The 15034-nt window shown below is 37.3% G+C and overlaps 2 protein-coding genes across 3 annotated transcripts in view; one reads left to right on the top strand and one right to left on the bottom strand.

The window, feature by feature from the left end:
- Positions 1–8420, bottom strand: part of LOC129772812 (transcription initiation factor IIA subunit 1) — a 30302-nt gene extending 21882 nt beyond the window's left edge. The window contains exon 1 of the mRNA XM_055776295.1: positions 7779–8420. Coding sequence (XP_055632270.1) covers positions 7779–7802 — 24 coding nt within the window. The 5' untranslated portion in view covers positions 7803–8420. The remainder of the gene's footprint in view (positions 1–7778) is intronic.
- A 3863-nt stretch (positions 8421–12283) lies between these two features.
- LOC129777305 (zinc finger protein 347-like) lies at positions 12284–14170 on the top strand. Of its 2 annotated transcripts, XM_055783525.1 has the most exons (4): positions 12284–12483; positions 12543–12679; positions 12736–13880; positions 13943–14170. In XM_055783525.1, the coding sequence occupies exons 1-4, from the start codon at positions 12370–12372 to the stop codon at positions 13969–13971; spliced, it is 1425 nt and encodes a 474-aa protein (XP_055639500.1). In that variant the 5' UTR covers positions 12284–12369; the 3' UTR covers positions 13972–14170. The 2 variants fall into 2 exon arrangements, with proteins under 2 accessions (XP_055639500.1, XP_055639499.1); XM_055783524.1 differs by having other exon boundaries at positions 12736–14170.
- The last annotated feature ends 864 nt before the right edge of the window (positions 14171–15034 follow it).

Raw genomic sequence — 15034 nt, 5'->3', positions numbered from 1 at the left:
AATGTGAATAATATTGATAACAAAAAAATCATTTTGGGCAGAACGAAGTTTGCAGGGTCAGCTAGTACTCTATAAATCTTTCCAAGACACCATTTCGGTAGGACTGATAGTACTAGAGATATAAATTATCAGAGCTTTCTCTTACTAAAACCGATACGCCCTATTCAAAATTTACACTTCAATAAAAAAATTCTCAAATGCTGTGGAAAACTCATATTTCCTCCAACCCAAACTGAATACAAACTTTCGTACTGCATTTTTAATTTGATTTTGGAATGGCACTATGGCGGAATACACGAACATAAAAGGTTAACCCATTAATAAATTCGGGCATGTTCCGTATGCATATTATTTGAACTATCATTCGAATAATGACTCTCACTGACTAGTCAGACCATGTCTCATCGAACAGATCATGAAATATTCGGGCGGTGCCATTTTGAGTGTTTCAAAAAGAAAATAACGGATTTGACAACGCAAGGCAATGCATTGTCATGCTGTAGAATCACTTTAACGTATTTCTGCACTATTGTGGACGTTTTCCGCGCAGTGCCCGTTTCAATCGCATTAATTGAATTCGATACCGCTCTCCAGTGACGTTTTCATTCGGCTTGACAGCTCATAATAAATAAAACTTGACAGTTCATAATAAATAAAACTATTGTTCCCACCGATATGTGTTCCCTAACACAGCCATCAAAACAAAGATGCCTTACATCATATGGCATTTGTTCAAATTCTTATATGTTGTTTTCAATTGAAATCGAAAATTGTTTCATTCAATCAATAATTTAATCAATACAAGCAAATTGTTACTAAGCCAACGGTAGTCCCAAGTCAGCCCTGTGATTATGTCATAGATATAACTCACCCATTTTTTCGTTACCCACTCTGGAGACAGACGATTGAACAAAGCGGAAGTGTTTCAAGAGAAAATATCGAATGAAAAAATAGAGTAGTTAAAAAAAGTTTGAAGTGAGCGATTACTTATTTAACCCTTTGCAGTAGTATTAAATTTCGACATGTGTGTCGCACTGGTTGCAATTATTTTTACTTGAAAAAGCAGTGATTTATAACTTGAAGTATGTGTACAATAGGGTGCCAATGAAAATGGTCATCTCGAATTCCAAAAAGTTACCCCATAAAGAAGGTTCACCACCTCGAAAAAACACCCTATGCAAAATATCAGCTCAATCGGACTTAAGGGGGTATTCTAGTGTGGAGACACGAATTCCGGATGTTTTTTTCGAGCTCCGTAAAAATAAAACAAAGAATATTTTTACTATCCATTATCGTTATTTGTTCATCAATCTTTTTACCCTAAAACAAAAATTGAACGGAGAAAAAATATTCATAACTAGAATAGTTAAGAGTTGATGAAGTGAGAGGCCTCAAAAAAAGTTGTGCCATGGCGTACACGATTCCAGCCCTTCTGGTTATCTGAAACAGAAAAATCGCACAGATTCTGAATCAGTAAAGATGCCGCTATCGCAAGCGTAACGATTGAGCTAATATTTTGCATTGGGTATATTATCCCGCAAACCAACATTTCGCAGCAAGTTCCGAATGAAAAATCGAGATAACTGCTTTATTGACACCCGAAACCATAAGTTTTGCCTCGCACTCCGAAAAAACGAAGTCCCAGAGCGTCGATTTTTGACAAAAAAAAAATTCGAGATGACGATTTCCTTTACTTCCTCCCCCCTTGGGTGATTTTACGATTTCCAAAAACTTAAACTTTAACCGCTTTGCGCCACCCTCTCTTTAGTCCGATTGAGCTGATATTTTGCATAGCGTGTTTTTTCGAGGGGGTGAACATTTTGTATGGGTAACTTTTTAGTACTTTAGTATACAGTATGTTTTGTGAGATCATAAAAGATGAACAAGATTCCTTTATTTTTTGCAAACTTCTGATAAATAGTTACTTAACAATGTTATGTTTATGTTTTTTAAGTAAAGGGCGGACTCGGTTACTTTCCACTGTATTCTCGTATAGTCGAGTCCTGTATATAATCGAGTCAAGAAAAACAAATTTCATTTGTTTTTATACATGAACTTTTAGTTTTTTATTCCATGTAACGGAGAAACATGTTATTTGAAAGTGGTTGAAAAATCTTGAACGAGAATTGTGCCTGAAAATAATCTGATATTATAATGATGAGTTTTGGTAGAAGTACTAGGAAGTTTTTAGTTAGGGGTAAATTCAACGGGGTCGATTAGAGGATCAATCAATGAACAGTTCTGCGATTGAACTCATGAACTTGCGCTTAGTAAGAAAACGTGAATGTTTGAAGGTATTGACAACGAAAAACAAATTTTGGGCGAGACGAAGTTTGCCGGGTCAGCTAGTATATCATAAAATAAAAGAGATGATTTTTGGACATTAAAACTTGATGCGGGGTGATTTGGACCACTGTGTTTCATCGAAAAAACATACTTGTGTTTTTGTAAAGTATTTTGGGATAATGTTCCAATCAATAACAGTGTTCTGGGATCGATACCAGGTGTCTTGGCCAGATTCCAGACCAAAAAAATTGGATTGTGACTATCTCGAATTCTGTATGGATCTTTTCATTGTTGTTCGAGCATGTTGGTCAAAGAAAATCCGCTCTCGATGGCCTGCGTTGCTCTTTCAAGCTCCTCTTTCTTCCAACGTTGTCTGCCTATCCTCTTTTTGTAATTCAGCGGCATCTGGAATCAAGTAGACCAATGAAAAGCCTCAAACCTGTAGGGCCAATTCACCCCCAGAAAAAACGTGTCCATGTCCCCCCACATAACATGCAAAAATTAAAATGCAATTAATTTCATTTATTGTTTTCAAATTTACAGTTTCGCTGCATCAAATTGTTCCTCTTCTGTAGACGAACAGAACTTTACTGCACAATACACAAAAAGATTGTTTAATCAGCGGGAATTCTGTCGAATTTGACCAGGTACATACGGTTCAGCAATAAAAGGAGATGACATAAAAAATCCAAGTTGAGTCGTACTTTTTGAGATAAAGGGGTGGTCCAAATCACCCCGTATGTCCAACTCACCCCGTGTTACTACTGACGCTTCAAAGGACGGGACGGTGTGCGGAGTAGGTATCTATCCAGAGTCCTCAACACAGGAGATAAGTTATAGACTGGAAAATGAAACCAGTATAGGGGAACGTCGATATAACGTCACTCAATATAACGTACACATTTCCAAAGCGTAAAGGATTTTTTTTTTCTTAAAGAACAATGAACTATCTGTATTGTGATGCTAAAACATGTTTTGTACCTTTAATCAATCCCGAAATACTGCTGGTTTTATGATTCCTGATTTGAATTTTGAAATTTGAATTTATTAAATAACTTTACTAAAACAGCAACACAATAATGTATTATAGGCTTTGTTTGTCAGTTCTTTATTCTGTTTCTATATAGCGTACAATTCAATAAAACGTACAATTTTGAAAGTGAAATGTAGGTACCAGAAACATCAGAGTATGTTATTATGGATTGCCCAAGACACGGTGTATCACGATCCAAATTCTCCTATGAAACTCAATTTGCTACGCTTACTGAACTTTTCAAATCCGGAACTAATTCTTTTATAAAGAAATATTGGACTTTGTCAAAGTCACTAAAACGAATTTCTAAACACAACAGTATGCGGTTAGCAGAAGAACACAAGGTCTATAGTCTGCAGTAACCGGCCCTCACATTGAACCGTCAATGGTTCTCAAGAAAAGAAGTTTTTCTGATTGTCTCTAAAATCTCGGTGAATTGTACGGTAAATAGGGGCAATATGACCAGGCGGGGCGAAATGGGCCACCCTTCGTTTGGGCTTGTGACACTTATTTTCAAACAATTGTGTTAGAAATACTCTACTCAAGTATCTCTGTGAAATCCTATTTAAATTCAACTGTTTCATAAAAATATTGGAGGAAATCTCACACTAACTGATAATCACGAAAACCACATAAAAAAAGCAGTCAACGAAATAAGCTCTGAACACTTCATATTGAAATTTATTACTCTGCTCTTTATATCAATTCGTACTGGTATTATTTCTGAACATTTCCACTGATTTATTGCGCTGCTTTGCCGTTCCATGTAAAAGAACAGTTTATTTTCATTGAGCGTAAACGTACGGGGCGGAACGGGCATTGCTGCTTGAGGCATTATGACCAGGTATTTCTTCAACATAATCTGTAAATACTGATGTCAGAATTTGTAAACATACTTGGAAATAACTAGATATGGAATCATGGTGCGGAATTATACAAGAATATCCGAACGTAAAAAGTGGTCACAGACCAGCTTGAACGCGGCAGCCTTAGTGCATTGTGTCCCGCGAGAAATACTCAAACGTTATTTACGTTGCGCAGATCCTTTGCTGCTCCAGCAACTCGGATCATTTAGTAATGTTTCAACGACGGAAGTTCTCTTAGCTTGTAGATTATGTTCTCTCTATGGAACAACGGTTCTACAGTGTTACGGCGAAAGGAATCCGGAAGCTGGCGTACGATTTGGTCGAAAGATGGCATATCTCACCCTTTCAATAGCCAAAAGCAATTAGCCGGAATGGGTTAGTTGGCTGGTTTTGGAGAGCGCCACCCACAACTCTCACTTTGGACACCACAAGCAATTTCTGCCACCAGGACACAAGGATTCAATCGCATTGCAGTCGGGAAATTCTACGATTTACTGGAAGACATACAGCAGAAATACGACATTCCACCAGTAATGCAATTCAACGTGGATGAGACTTCAGTGATTCCAGTAACTATTTTTTATCAATAGGAGAACGAATTAAACTAAAAATTATTATCTTCATTCAACAGGTTCTTCTTCTTCTTCAATGGCACTAACGTTCCTAGAGGAACTTCGCCGTCTCAACGTAGTATTACTTGCGTCTTTTTTATTAGTACTTAGTTGAGATTTCTATGCCAAATAACACGCCTTGAATGCATTCTGAGTGGCAAGTTCTAGAATACGCGTGATCACAGTGCAAGTCGGAGGAAATTTCTTTGACGAAAAATTCCCCCGACCAGAATGGGAATCGAACCCGAACACCCGGCATGTTAGTTATGACGCTAACCACTCGGCCAAGGGAGCACTCATTCAACAGGTACAGACCAGAAATTCCAAAATTCTAACAATGCCGGGAAAAGGCAGAAGAGCGCTATAACTTCAGCTGAGCGCTGAGTGCTGAACACGGAATAACGATCATAGAATCTTCCACAGGGCACTCTATGTTGCTACTGTGGGGCACAATTCAGTTCCTCTACGGACGGCGATGGATGGAACCAATGCTATCGATGCCACTCGTGGGTACATAACTGCAGAAATATTATCTGTTCCTGCTTTGAGTAACGTAAAATTACAGTCCAATCGCTTTGATCACATTGTTACTTTTTGTACATACAAACTGAATGAAATCCAATGAAATATGCGTGAATAGAATAAACTTTCGTTATATGAACATGTTACGTTATTTCCTAGCGAAAACATACTCAAATGATTGAATCAACCAACATGGTCATATTGCCCCGTAGTGCTCTCGATCGACGGTAATGGAATACATTTTTAAAAGTGTAAATTTTTATCATGAATCTTTTCTAAAGCATTTTCATACAATGTACATCGATCAATAAGGTCTCAAATCGTGAGGTTTTAACATGTAGACATATTTATAAATGTTCCTATATGATTTAGGACGTTTCGTTCTTAGGGGGGCCATATTGCCCCTATCTACCCTATATGATAAAATTATAAGAGTAAGATACTTCGTATCTCTACAAGCGATTCAACATACTTTTTGTGAATTCATACTTTTCGTGATATAAAATTAAATTAATAATTATTGTTGTGAAAACATATGTTATACTTAAATCATGGTTAGATGTATAATTATATTGGGATAAAGCTGTTGCTTTCAGAATAATACGTGCCACTGTATTTAAAAAAGTCACAGGAGGGTTGTGTCCGAGACACGACCGCATAGTCGACGTAGGATTCCGTTAGACGATCTGTTGATTTTGCGTATGTTTGAAAAATTACATCGTTAAACTCTTTGATAATGAATAGGTGGCTATGAATCAGGGACGTTTTGTTTGGTTGTTGGGTATTGTTTGTTTACTCCACCAGTGTTTCTTGAGTGATGATGACAGAAGGACGGTAAACAGTTGATGGATGGTGCGAATCATATAAAAGATACCGAAATGGAACGATATATGATGAAAACCGCCCTCTGTGATCCTAGACGAGATGCCTCCTGTGTTATGTATGAATGAAACAAAGTAAAAAAAAATTCACCAATGTTATATAAGATAATTATCAATACCGAACACAATTATCTATTTTTCTCATCAGTAAAAACATGTTACTTCAATACAGAGACAACATATTTGAAATGGAAAAGGTAATTTTCTTTTATAGTTTTTACTTTCTGAGTGTTTATTCAATCCAATGCGGATTTTAATTGGACTAACAACTAATACTATATGTAGAGTATATGGGAAATCACTTTTTCTAATATTTCTTCACTTTTCCAATTTTTCTCGCCCTATAAACTTTCCTTGGGTGAAAATGAACACAACAAAACAGAAAGCTTAAACCAAACGACTCGTTCTCGAGCGGGAACACACCTTGGTTTTTATTTATGAAAATTGGAATAAATCGTTTCATACATCAAGTCATTTTCAACACAAGTGCTACCATATACAATTTTACACTTACACTTGTGGTAAATTATTCAAAATCCACGATCGGCTATTGATATGAAATTTCATGAAACAACCAACATTAAAGTTCCAAATTTAAATTTTATTTGCTAGAATTAATCGTATCACTCACCTTACTTGCAATATAAAAATGCTCTCGACTTGTATATATTTGCAATGCTGATTTTCCCCGGGCAACTTGGTTCTGTTACCTCTTTTAGAGAATACATTTCGGTAGGAATAAAAGTTCCCTCTACTTTCATGTATTTACAGTTCCGATTTCCCCCAGGCAGCTTGGTTTTGATGTCTCTGTTAGGGACCCGCCGCATGTGTTGTCAATTTCGACCAATCAGAAGTGGGTATTTCCGTTAGGATAGGGGTGGAGGTTTTTCAATTGTTCGATAGTTAGTTTCATGACATATATTATTTTCTTCAATATAAAAAATTGTTATGGAGTACCGAAATCGATTGACGCAAACATTTCATTAATTCATCATGAAATGACTGAGCAATAAGCGTTTGAAATTGGACAATTTTCACGATGTGCTCGATTTTCGATTTTCAATTTGTACCCCAATATGTTCCCGAAAGACGTAATCCTACGTCAAAAAAAAGTGACCCAAGAAATAGTTATTGAACCACGAGGACCTATGATTCGTCGAAAAGTATGTTATACTAAATAATTTCAATATATTCAGAGATGAAAAAAATCGAATTCCTCGTTTCAAACTGCTAACATATGGTAACACGATACATGTGCATGCACGATTATTTTGATTGCATATGTAGACGAATTATACTGCATTTAACGAGAAGCTGTGAACGGAATGAAAATTGAGAGCTAAATAAACGATAATGCATGGTGATAAAACCTAACTTATAATGTAGCCAACTAAGGTAATTGGTGCAGGAATCAATTACTATCCTAGATTGTCTCTACTCAAATGCACCAACACAAGCGACGAGACGCTTCCACAAGCAGAACATGTTTCTGTTTAACGAACCTGCTTGTGTGTTATGTTATATAGCAAATCTCACCCTTTTTTGGAAAATAATCGCAGATAACAGAAAAATGACTCACCACCGACGTTTGACTGAGTGCCATTGCTAAAACAAAGTGATGCTTGTTTACTGATTGTCCGAATACAACGTCACCGCGTGTATCTGCAAGGTATTTCCACTGACCAAACTCTAGCGACAAAGCTAGCCTAGGCGGTTAGTACTCGTGGCAAGCGCAGCGCTAGATCCGAAGATCGCACTCCTGATGAGCTCCGGAAGTCTCAACTGAAAGTGTCCCTAGTAGTGTGCTAGACTCTTAGATGACGGAAGCTGAAGGTTGAAATTTTTGCTATCTATTTGCAACAAGTAATCGTTTCTCCCAAATCGTTGAACAGAAGGTTAAAGGGAACAGGGAAATATATATTCACATGAATTATTTTTTCACTTTTTATCTACACAACCACAAATAACACTCGATTCGAGTGCATGTGTTAACAGGGATCGAAAGCAACCAAATGATTCTTTTTCCCGACTCCCAGAGACTGTCCGGCAAGGAATGAAAATAAATCACGCAGGATCCGGTAGTTTTTTTTCTTCCAGACGCGTGTGTGTGAAATAGGTTTCGCCAGAGCGCAGTGAAAAAGCGAAACCGAATTTTACGACACGACACTTTTCTTTATATACGTTTTGAACTGTTCTGGCACGAAGGGTACGAACGAATTGAAGCGCCAGCCGTAATGAGTGCAAGCAGGACGGAGCGTTAAATTGTACTTGTCACACACAAAATTGACATAACAGACGGGAAAGTTCTACACTGTAATCTCATACTGGTAATTAATCAACACTTAATTCTGACTCCGGATTTTACACTGAGAGAAAAAAGTATATATTTAGATCATGAGAATTCAAATTTATTTTTGCATAAAAAAAAATCTTGCAACATTTTTCCCCTATGTCTGTCAAATGTTTTTTCGTCCAAAAGATCGAACGTGTTAATGAATTTGTTTATTTGCGATTTTGCCAGAATTTTACCCAAGAAAGATTTATTTTTCTGCAGTATTACTTTATCACTTTGTAAAGTAAGCTACCTGTTAGGGACTGTCCACATACCACGTGGACAGAAAAAGCACGATTTTAGACTCCTCCCCTCCCCCTCCGTGGACAAACGTGGACATTGACTATACCCCTCCCCTGTTGTCCACGTGGACATTCTTCCATATATTTTAATTGAAAAAACGGGAATAATTGCATTGTGCTTATATTCAATTTTAAATTAGTCTTATTTTATATTTGGTGTTTTTTAATGATAAAAAAACAATTCAAGAAAAAACACATTTTCCTTTTTTGTTAATGGTGACTAGAAATCTTCCGACTCATTCGTCGCTACAAATCATATACTCCAAAAAATGAAGTAGGCACACGTTCTAAAATTTATCAACTGTACTTTGTCCAGCTCCAGAATCTCAACTTGACTGTTGTCAGTGCAATACGAAACCTTTTCCGTCACCGTTTGGAGGATTTTCAGAAGACGCGTTCCATTTCATATATCGGTTAAAATTACACCAGCGCATGTTTCATTAACAAATTCCCAGCGGCCAATCCGCATTGAATATCCAGATGACTTCCAGAGTGCTCGTGAGGCAAAATTATACTAGACAATTCTCGACTCGTGGAGGCGATCTGGCGCAGTGGTAACATCCATACCTCTCACGCAGAGATTATGAGTTCAATTCTCACTCCCGACATTCTTCCAAAAATGGAATTTTTGCAATAGTCAAAAATCGAAGATGAACCAAAACACGTGTGAGAAAAGCAGCGAAAGCAAAAATTAACTGAACATTCAAAATAACCGTAAATACGTGAGAGACATGAATGCCAACATAATGTCACAGAAACTTTAAAATCGAATATACGTAACCCGTGTAAATTTGAAAGTCGCGATACTTTTTGAACAGACCTAGTACAAATTAGAGATATGCCATTCGCTCATGAGCTGTTCATTCGAATCGCGTCATCATAGTGAGCGAATTCAGATCGGCTCGCGATCAAAAAAATGCAGCTCATCAGCTCATTACGGAGCTGGAGCTGATGAGCTGATGAGCTGTTTAGCTGATGAGCTATTGAGCTGATGAGCTGCTGAGCTGATGAGCTGCTGAGCTGATGAGCTGTTGAGCTGTTGAGCTGATGAGCTGTTGAGCTGTTGAGCTGTTGAGCTGATGAGCTGTTGAGCTGTTGAGCTGAAGAGCTGTTGAGCTGTTGAGCTGTTGAGCTGTTGAGCTGCTGAGCTGTTGAGCTGTTGAGCTGCATAGCTGTGGAGCGCAAAAGCTGCAGAGAGTGTGAATTGCAAGACGCGAAAGGATTGTTCGTCTCCCGCGCTTCATGGCATGACGTCAGTTTGTTTTCGTGTATCCCTCTTCGTACTTTAGCTTTAGCAGAGATGCCAGATAGGAAAAAAGGTTTTTGTTTTGAAGATATTCAATCCTTCATTACTTCATTAAATTTTTCTTATATGACCAAACAAAATAATACACATTATTATATGCTTGTAAATAAATTTAATATATTACATTGTTATTTAAACATTACTGTGGAAACACATACATTTATTTCCGCGTGCTGAATCAAAACAATTCAGAAAACCACCCGGCATAAATGTTGATGATTGATACTGGTCCTTTTGTTACCTTTGTGATCGCGAATAGTTATTTCTCGTTGCACCTATTAGTGGATTTATTTTTATATCCTCGGATGCAAAAAAAAATCTCGATGGTTTTTTTTCCAAAAACGTTGTCTCGGCCAATATTCCTGGAGGCATTCTATTTGGCTACTGCTGGTTTTTCTGTTGTTTAAGTTCAGCATATCCTAAGCATCTTCTATGTTGGATTTCAGCATTTAGTATTTGTTGTATATTATATTATTAGAATTCATATCAGTTTTAGGTTTTGTACAATTACAAAAAAAATGCACACTATGCAATGTCCCATGGTGATTACGTTTCATATGCAATTGTGTGGACAACTGCAAAATTCAACTGAGCTGAAGAGCTGTTCCAAATGAGCAGCTCACTTGTATGAGCTGAACGGCTCTGAGCTGCTCACCATGATGAGCTGATTTGCCCATCTCTAGTACAAATGGGGCATACTTTCGAAAGTTTTCTATTCGTTCGAAAACAAGAATGAAGGTGTATATTTCTAGCCTACTACACTTTCTCTGAGAGATTGTTTCTGTTGAAGTTATTAGAAATTAGTACATTGGTACTACTAATTTGTGACCGGAATAAATCGCCCCAAAAACATGAAACGTATTTCGAACATCTTTATTATTATTTTGGCCAATTCAATGGCGAAGATGTACCTTTCTTGGTGACTTTATTAACTCTACCAGTTCTACTGTAACTAGTTCTAGTGGATCTATTCTAACAGAATCCTCAATCTTGACTTCGCGTCCAGGCTCTTTCTTTACTTCCGGCAGTTGTTCTTTTGAATTTTTTTTCCTGAGAATCGTCCTTTTCTCTTATTGCCCATTGTACTGAATTCTAAAAGTATAAAGATAAAGTCTCTAATATTTCCCGTGTTCTGTTACCGGTTTATCCAAAACTAACAATAGTTAAATTTTGTAGTTCAAACATAATTTACTTACACACAATAATAGTCTGTTGATAAGAAAACGCCAGGCGGATATGAATTTACAGAATTCACAAACAACCGGACGTCAATGTACTGGAGTTCTCAGTATAACAGTTGATATATAACAGTTCAATTGGTATTCTTCAGGGGTTAGACATCAATTGAATATAGGCTACCCAAAGTCAAAATCAATATGGCGTCATTTGTTTACCAACATACCATTTGCGAGGATTGAAATCGTTGAAATCACGGAAATTGCGCTGCTTTATTTCTAACTGCTTAAGCGATTTTTATATTTCGGTTTCACATGGAGGTGTTCAGATTCAACATGGAGTTTAAAGTTAGCCACTATTTAACTATATAACCGGACCGTGTTGTAAACAACAGTAATCGTCAGAACCAAAATGTCAGTAATCCGCAGCAATATTGGGTACATTGGCAATATGAGGGATTTGACGTTTTAGTCGTACCACTGGTATTCTTGGGCGATCTGCCCTTAGAAAAATCCTCGGTCGAAAACTACTAAATACATTTGGTAATGCAAAATTAGTAGAATGTACAAATTTTTTGTACATATTGTCAACAAACCCGCATCCCTACCAGAGATTAGTATATTTTACTCGATAACATTAGTAAGCTTGGATATTGTCATATCTGAAAACTGGTGAGAAAAGCGCGTATTAACCATTTTCATTGTTCCCATAAGGCAATATGGATGTATAATAAGGATATAATTCTGATACGTGCATTTTCGGCGAGAAAATGTAGCCGATATTGGGCTTCCGAATCATGGTTCTGCTTGACATATGTGTTTATTAGTACGGTCGAAAATGACTATAGATTGGTAGTATTTACCAAAAAATTCGTTATATTTACTAATTATTTCTCTCAGTGTGGGAAATAAAGTCACTGCAACTCAGCCCTTTATAATGTTCGATTCTGTCATAACCGTCATAACAGAGGCTCGAGCGGAAACAAAAAAATAAATAAATAAACGAACGCATAATATTGAGATAATTTGCTGGAGTTATAGAAACTTTCAGTACGATGGATGTTTGTCGGGTTTGTTTAGTAGAGGAAGCGGACGTTTTCTTTTCATTATTTTCTAAATTAGAACATAATTCGATTGCGGAAATGATAAGTGTTATAAGTGGATTGGAGGTAAGTGCATTCTTCCGATTTCAAGTCGTTTCTGAACAAAATATGATCAATTTTCATAGATAGCGAAAGGCGATGGTCTTCCAAGGTACATTTGCAAAGAGTGTTCTGAGGAGATTTTAGAGTGTTACAAAGTTAGAAGAAAATGCTTAGATTCCGACCGGCAGCTACGCAATGCGCTGGAAGAAAGCCAAACCAAGTTAGAAAAACGTCGATTTAGTTTGTTATATGTTTCTGATTCTAACTATGTTTTAGGATCAAAATGATGGAACTATATTTGAAGAAAGAAATATTGAAGGAAAAATCAAGCGTTGGTGGCATTGACATGGCAAAAGCGATTGAAATCCCAGCGGATGTTCTAATGAATATGGCAAACCAAGATAATCTTATGAACATTGTAACTTCCCAAGAACATAACGACATTGGAGAATGCAGTGAGCAAATGACGGTAGATGTAAAAGTTTTAGACATGGATGAACCGACTATCAAAACTGATTCAACAAACCATGATACCGTCATTTATAGCAAAATAGACAAAGAAGAGCCTATTGAAAGCGTGGAAGACACCGGTGTATGCACTGAGGTACATGTTGGAATGGTTCACGAAAGTGAAGCACGGGGCGACGTTTATGAAACAGTTCAAGACCCTGCGGAGGAGGACTTTGAATATACGGAAGAATTTTTAGATATGGCGAGAGATGATGATGAAATACAATATTCAGTTGAGACAGGTTCCAGTGAATACTATTTGATTCATCCAACAGAATCAAACACACAATCGGATGAAAGCGAAGGGAAGATGATTTGCTGTGGGTGTGAGATGCAATTCTCAACAGATGAAGAATTGAAGCAACATTCCACAGAGGAGCATGAAAAAATGCGAGTTAAAAACAGCGCGAAGCCATATGAGTGTCATATTTGTTATAAACGTTTCCTCAGTGAGCAACGTTTGATTCTACACCAAACCTATGCATATCGGGAAAAAAATCATATTTGTGAAAAATGCAGTTCTCGTTTCACGTGCCGAGGCTCTCTTATGAACCATATGAAAACACACGCCGAACGGACATACACTTGTGAGATATGTAGCAAATCTTTCTTCACCAGCAGTACATTGCAATCTCATCGTATTCTCCATACGGATAGCAAACAATTCAAGTGTACGGAACCAACTTGTTCGAAAAGTTTCCTACGGAAATCCGATCTTCACATCCACCTCGTGTCACATTCCGATGAGCGTCCGTTTATCTGTGACATTTGCTCAAGTCGTTTCAAATCGAAAGCTCATCTTGTTCATCACGGTAAAGTCCATACGAGAGAGAAACCTTACAAATGTGGCAAGTGTGACAAGGCATTCGGGACGTACTCCGCGCGAAACGTTCATCAATTGGCCCACGAAGGTATTCATCCGTATAAGTGTAATTTTTGCGATAAAATATACCAGCGCAATACAAAGCTGCAGGTCCACATACGACGTATTCATACGGGTGAGCGTCCTTTCAGTTGTGATTTGTGCACAGATGCACGGTTTTATCAAAATTGGGAACTAACCGCTCACAAGAAGAAGGTTCATCACACGGAGGCGGCAAACGAGGGCGGTACAGAATCCGTTGAAAAGGAAGGGGTTTCTCATGTCAAATTAAAGAAACGGTAATGCGGAAACATAACGTTTGCAAATGTAGTAAATTCACACGAGAGTTGTTTTACATTGATGACACGCCTTTTTTCGTTTTCGATGTAGGAATACGTCTTTTATTTCTGTACGGGGGTATAAGTTCAAGGTTTCGGAAACAAGAGCGTTACACTTGAATTGCAAGGTTTTGAATGTTAATACCTCTTTGTCGGCTGTACGGAATGGTATGATAATTATTTCATTTTAAAGATAAAATGTCTAAGAGTTATATGTTAATTATTTACCCGAAAACAATTTCAATAGCCTAAAATTGCTTTGAAAACAGGCTATTGAACAGCTATTTTGTGCGAAACCGATGTAGTGGTTCTCAGATTTCCTTAAAAGGCCAGGTTTTGTTCTTTTTCGCAAAACATTAGACCCGTATTGTTTTATTTTTTCATTAGATATCCTCCAAGAATGACTTTTTTCAAAAAATCATGTTTTGAACTACTAAACCGATTCAAATGATCGACATATTAAATTGAAAGCAATGAGATTTTTTTTTCGAAGAAATCCGACATTTCACAAAACATTGGATTTGATTTTCGTAATTATTGATTGTATTTGTTTTTTTTATAGTTTTCATTGTTTCTGTACCGTTCTAGATACGAAGGTTTATTGCTTCGTGTGTTCTTCCTTGTTTTGCGCCATCGCATGTCTTCGTTTCGGATTGAGCTGTGGACGCGACCAAATTACTTGTTCGCTGATGTCTCTGGCATGTTTTGAGCTACACAGTTGTGTGAGGAATCATCAAGCTAGGCTATCGTCGGCTCACTAAGGTAAATAATTGTTTAGGAATTTTGCCTGTGATTTGGTTTCGCATGATGGTAGCAAAACTCTCTCCACGAAGGATGACAGCTAAACTAATCTAGACCGGCAATA

Source organism: Toxorhynchites rutilus, chromosome 3 (assembly GCF_029784135.1).
Source record: "Toxorhynchites rutilus septentrionalis strain SRP chromosome 3, ASM2978413v1, whole genome shotgun sequence".
Taxonomy (NCBI): domain Eukaryota; kingdom Metazoa; phylum Arthropoda; class Insecta; order Diptera; family Culicidae; genus Toxorhynchites; species Toxorhynchites rutilus.
Note: the sequence above shows the minus strand (reverse complement) of the source record. Positions and strands in the feature narration are given on the sequence as shown.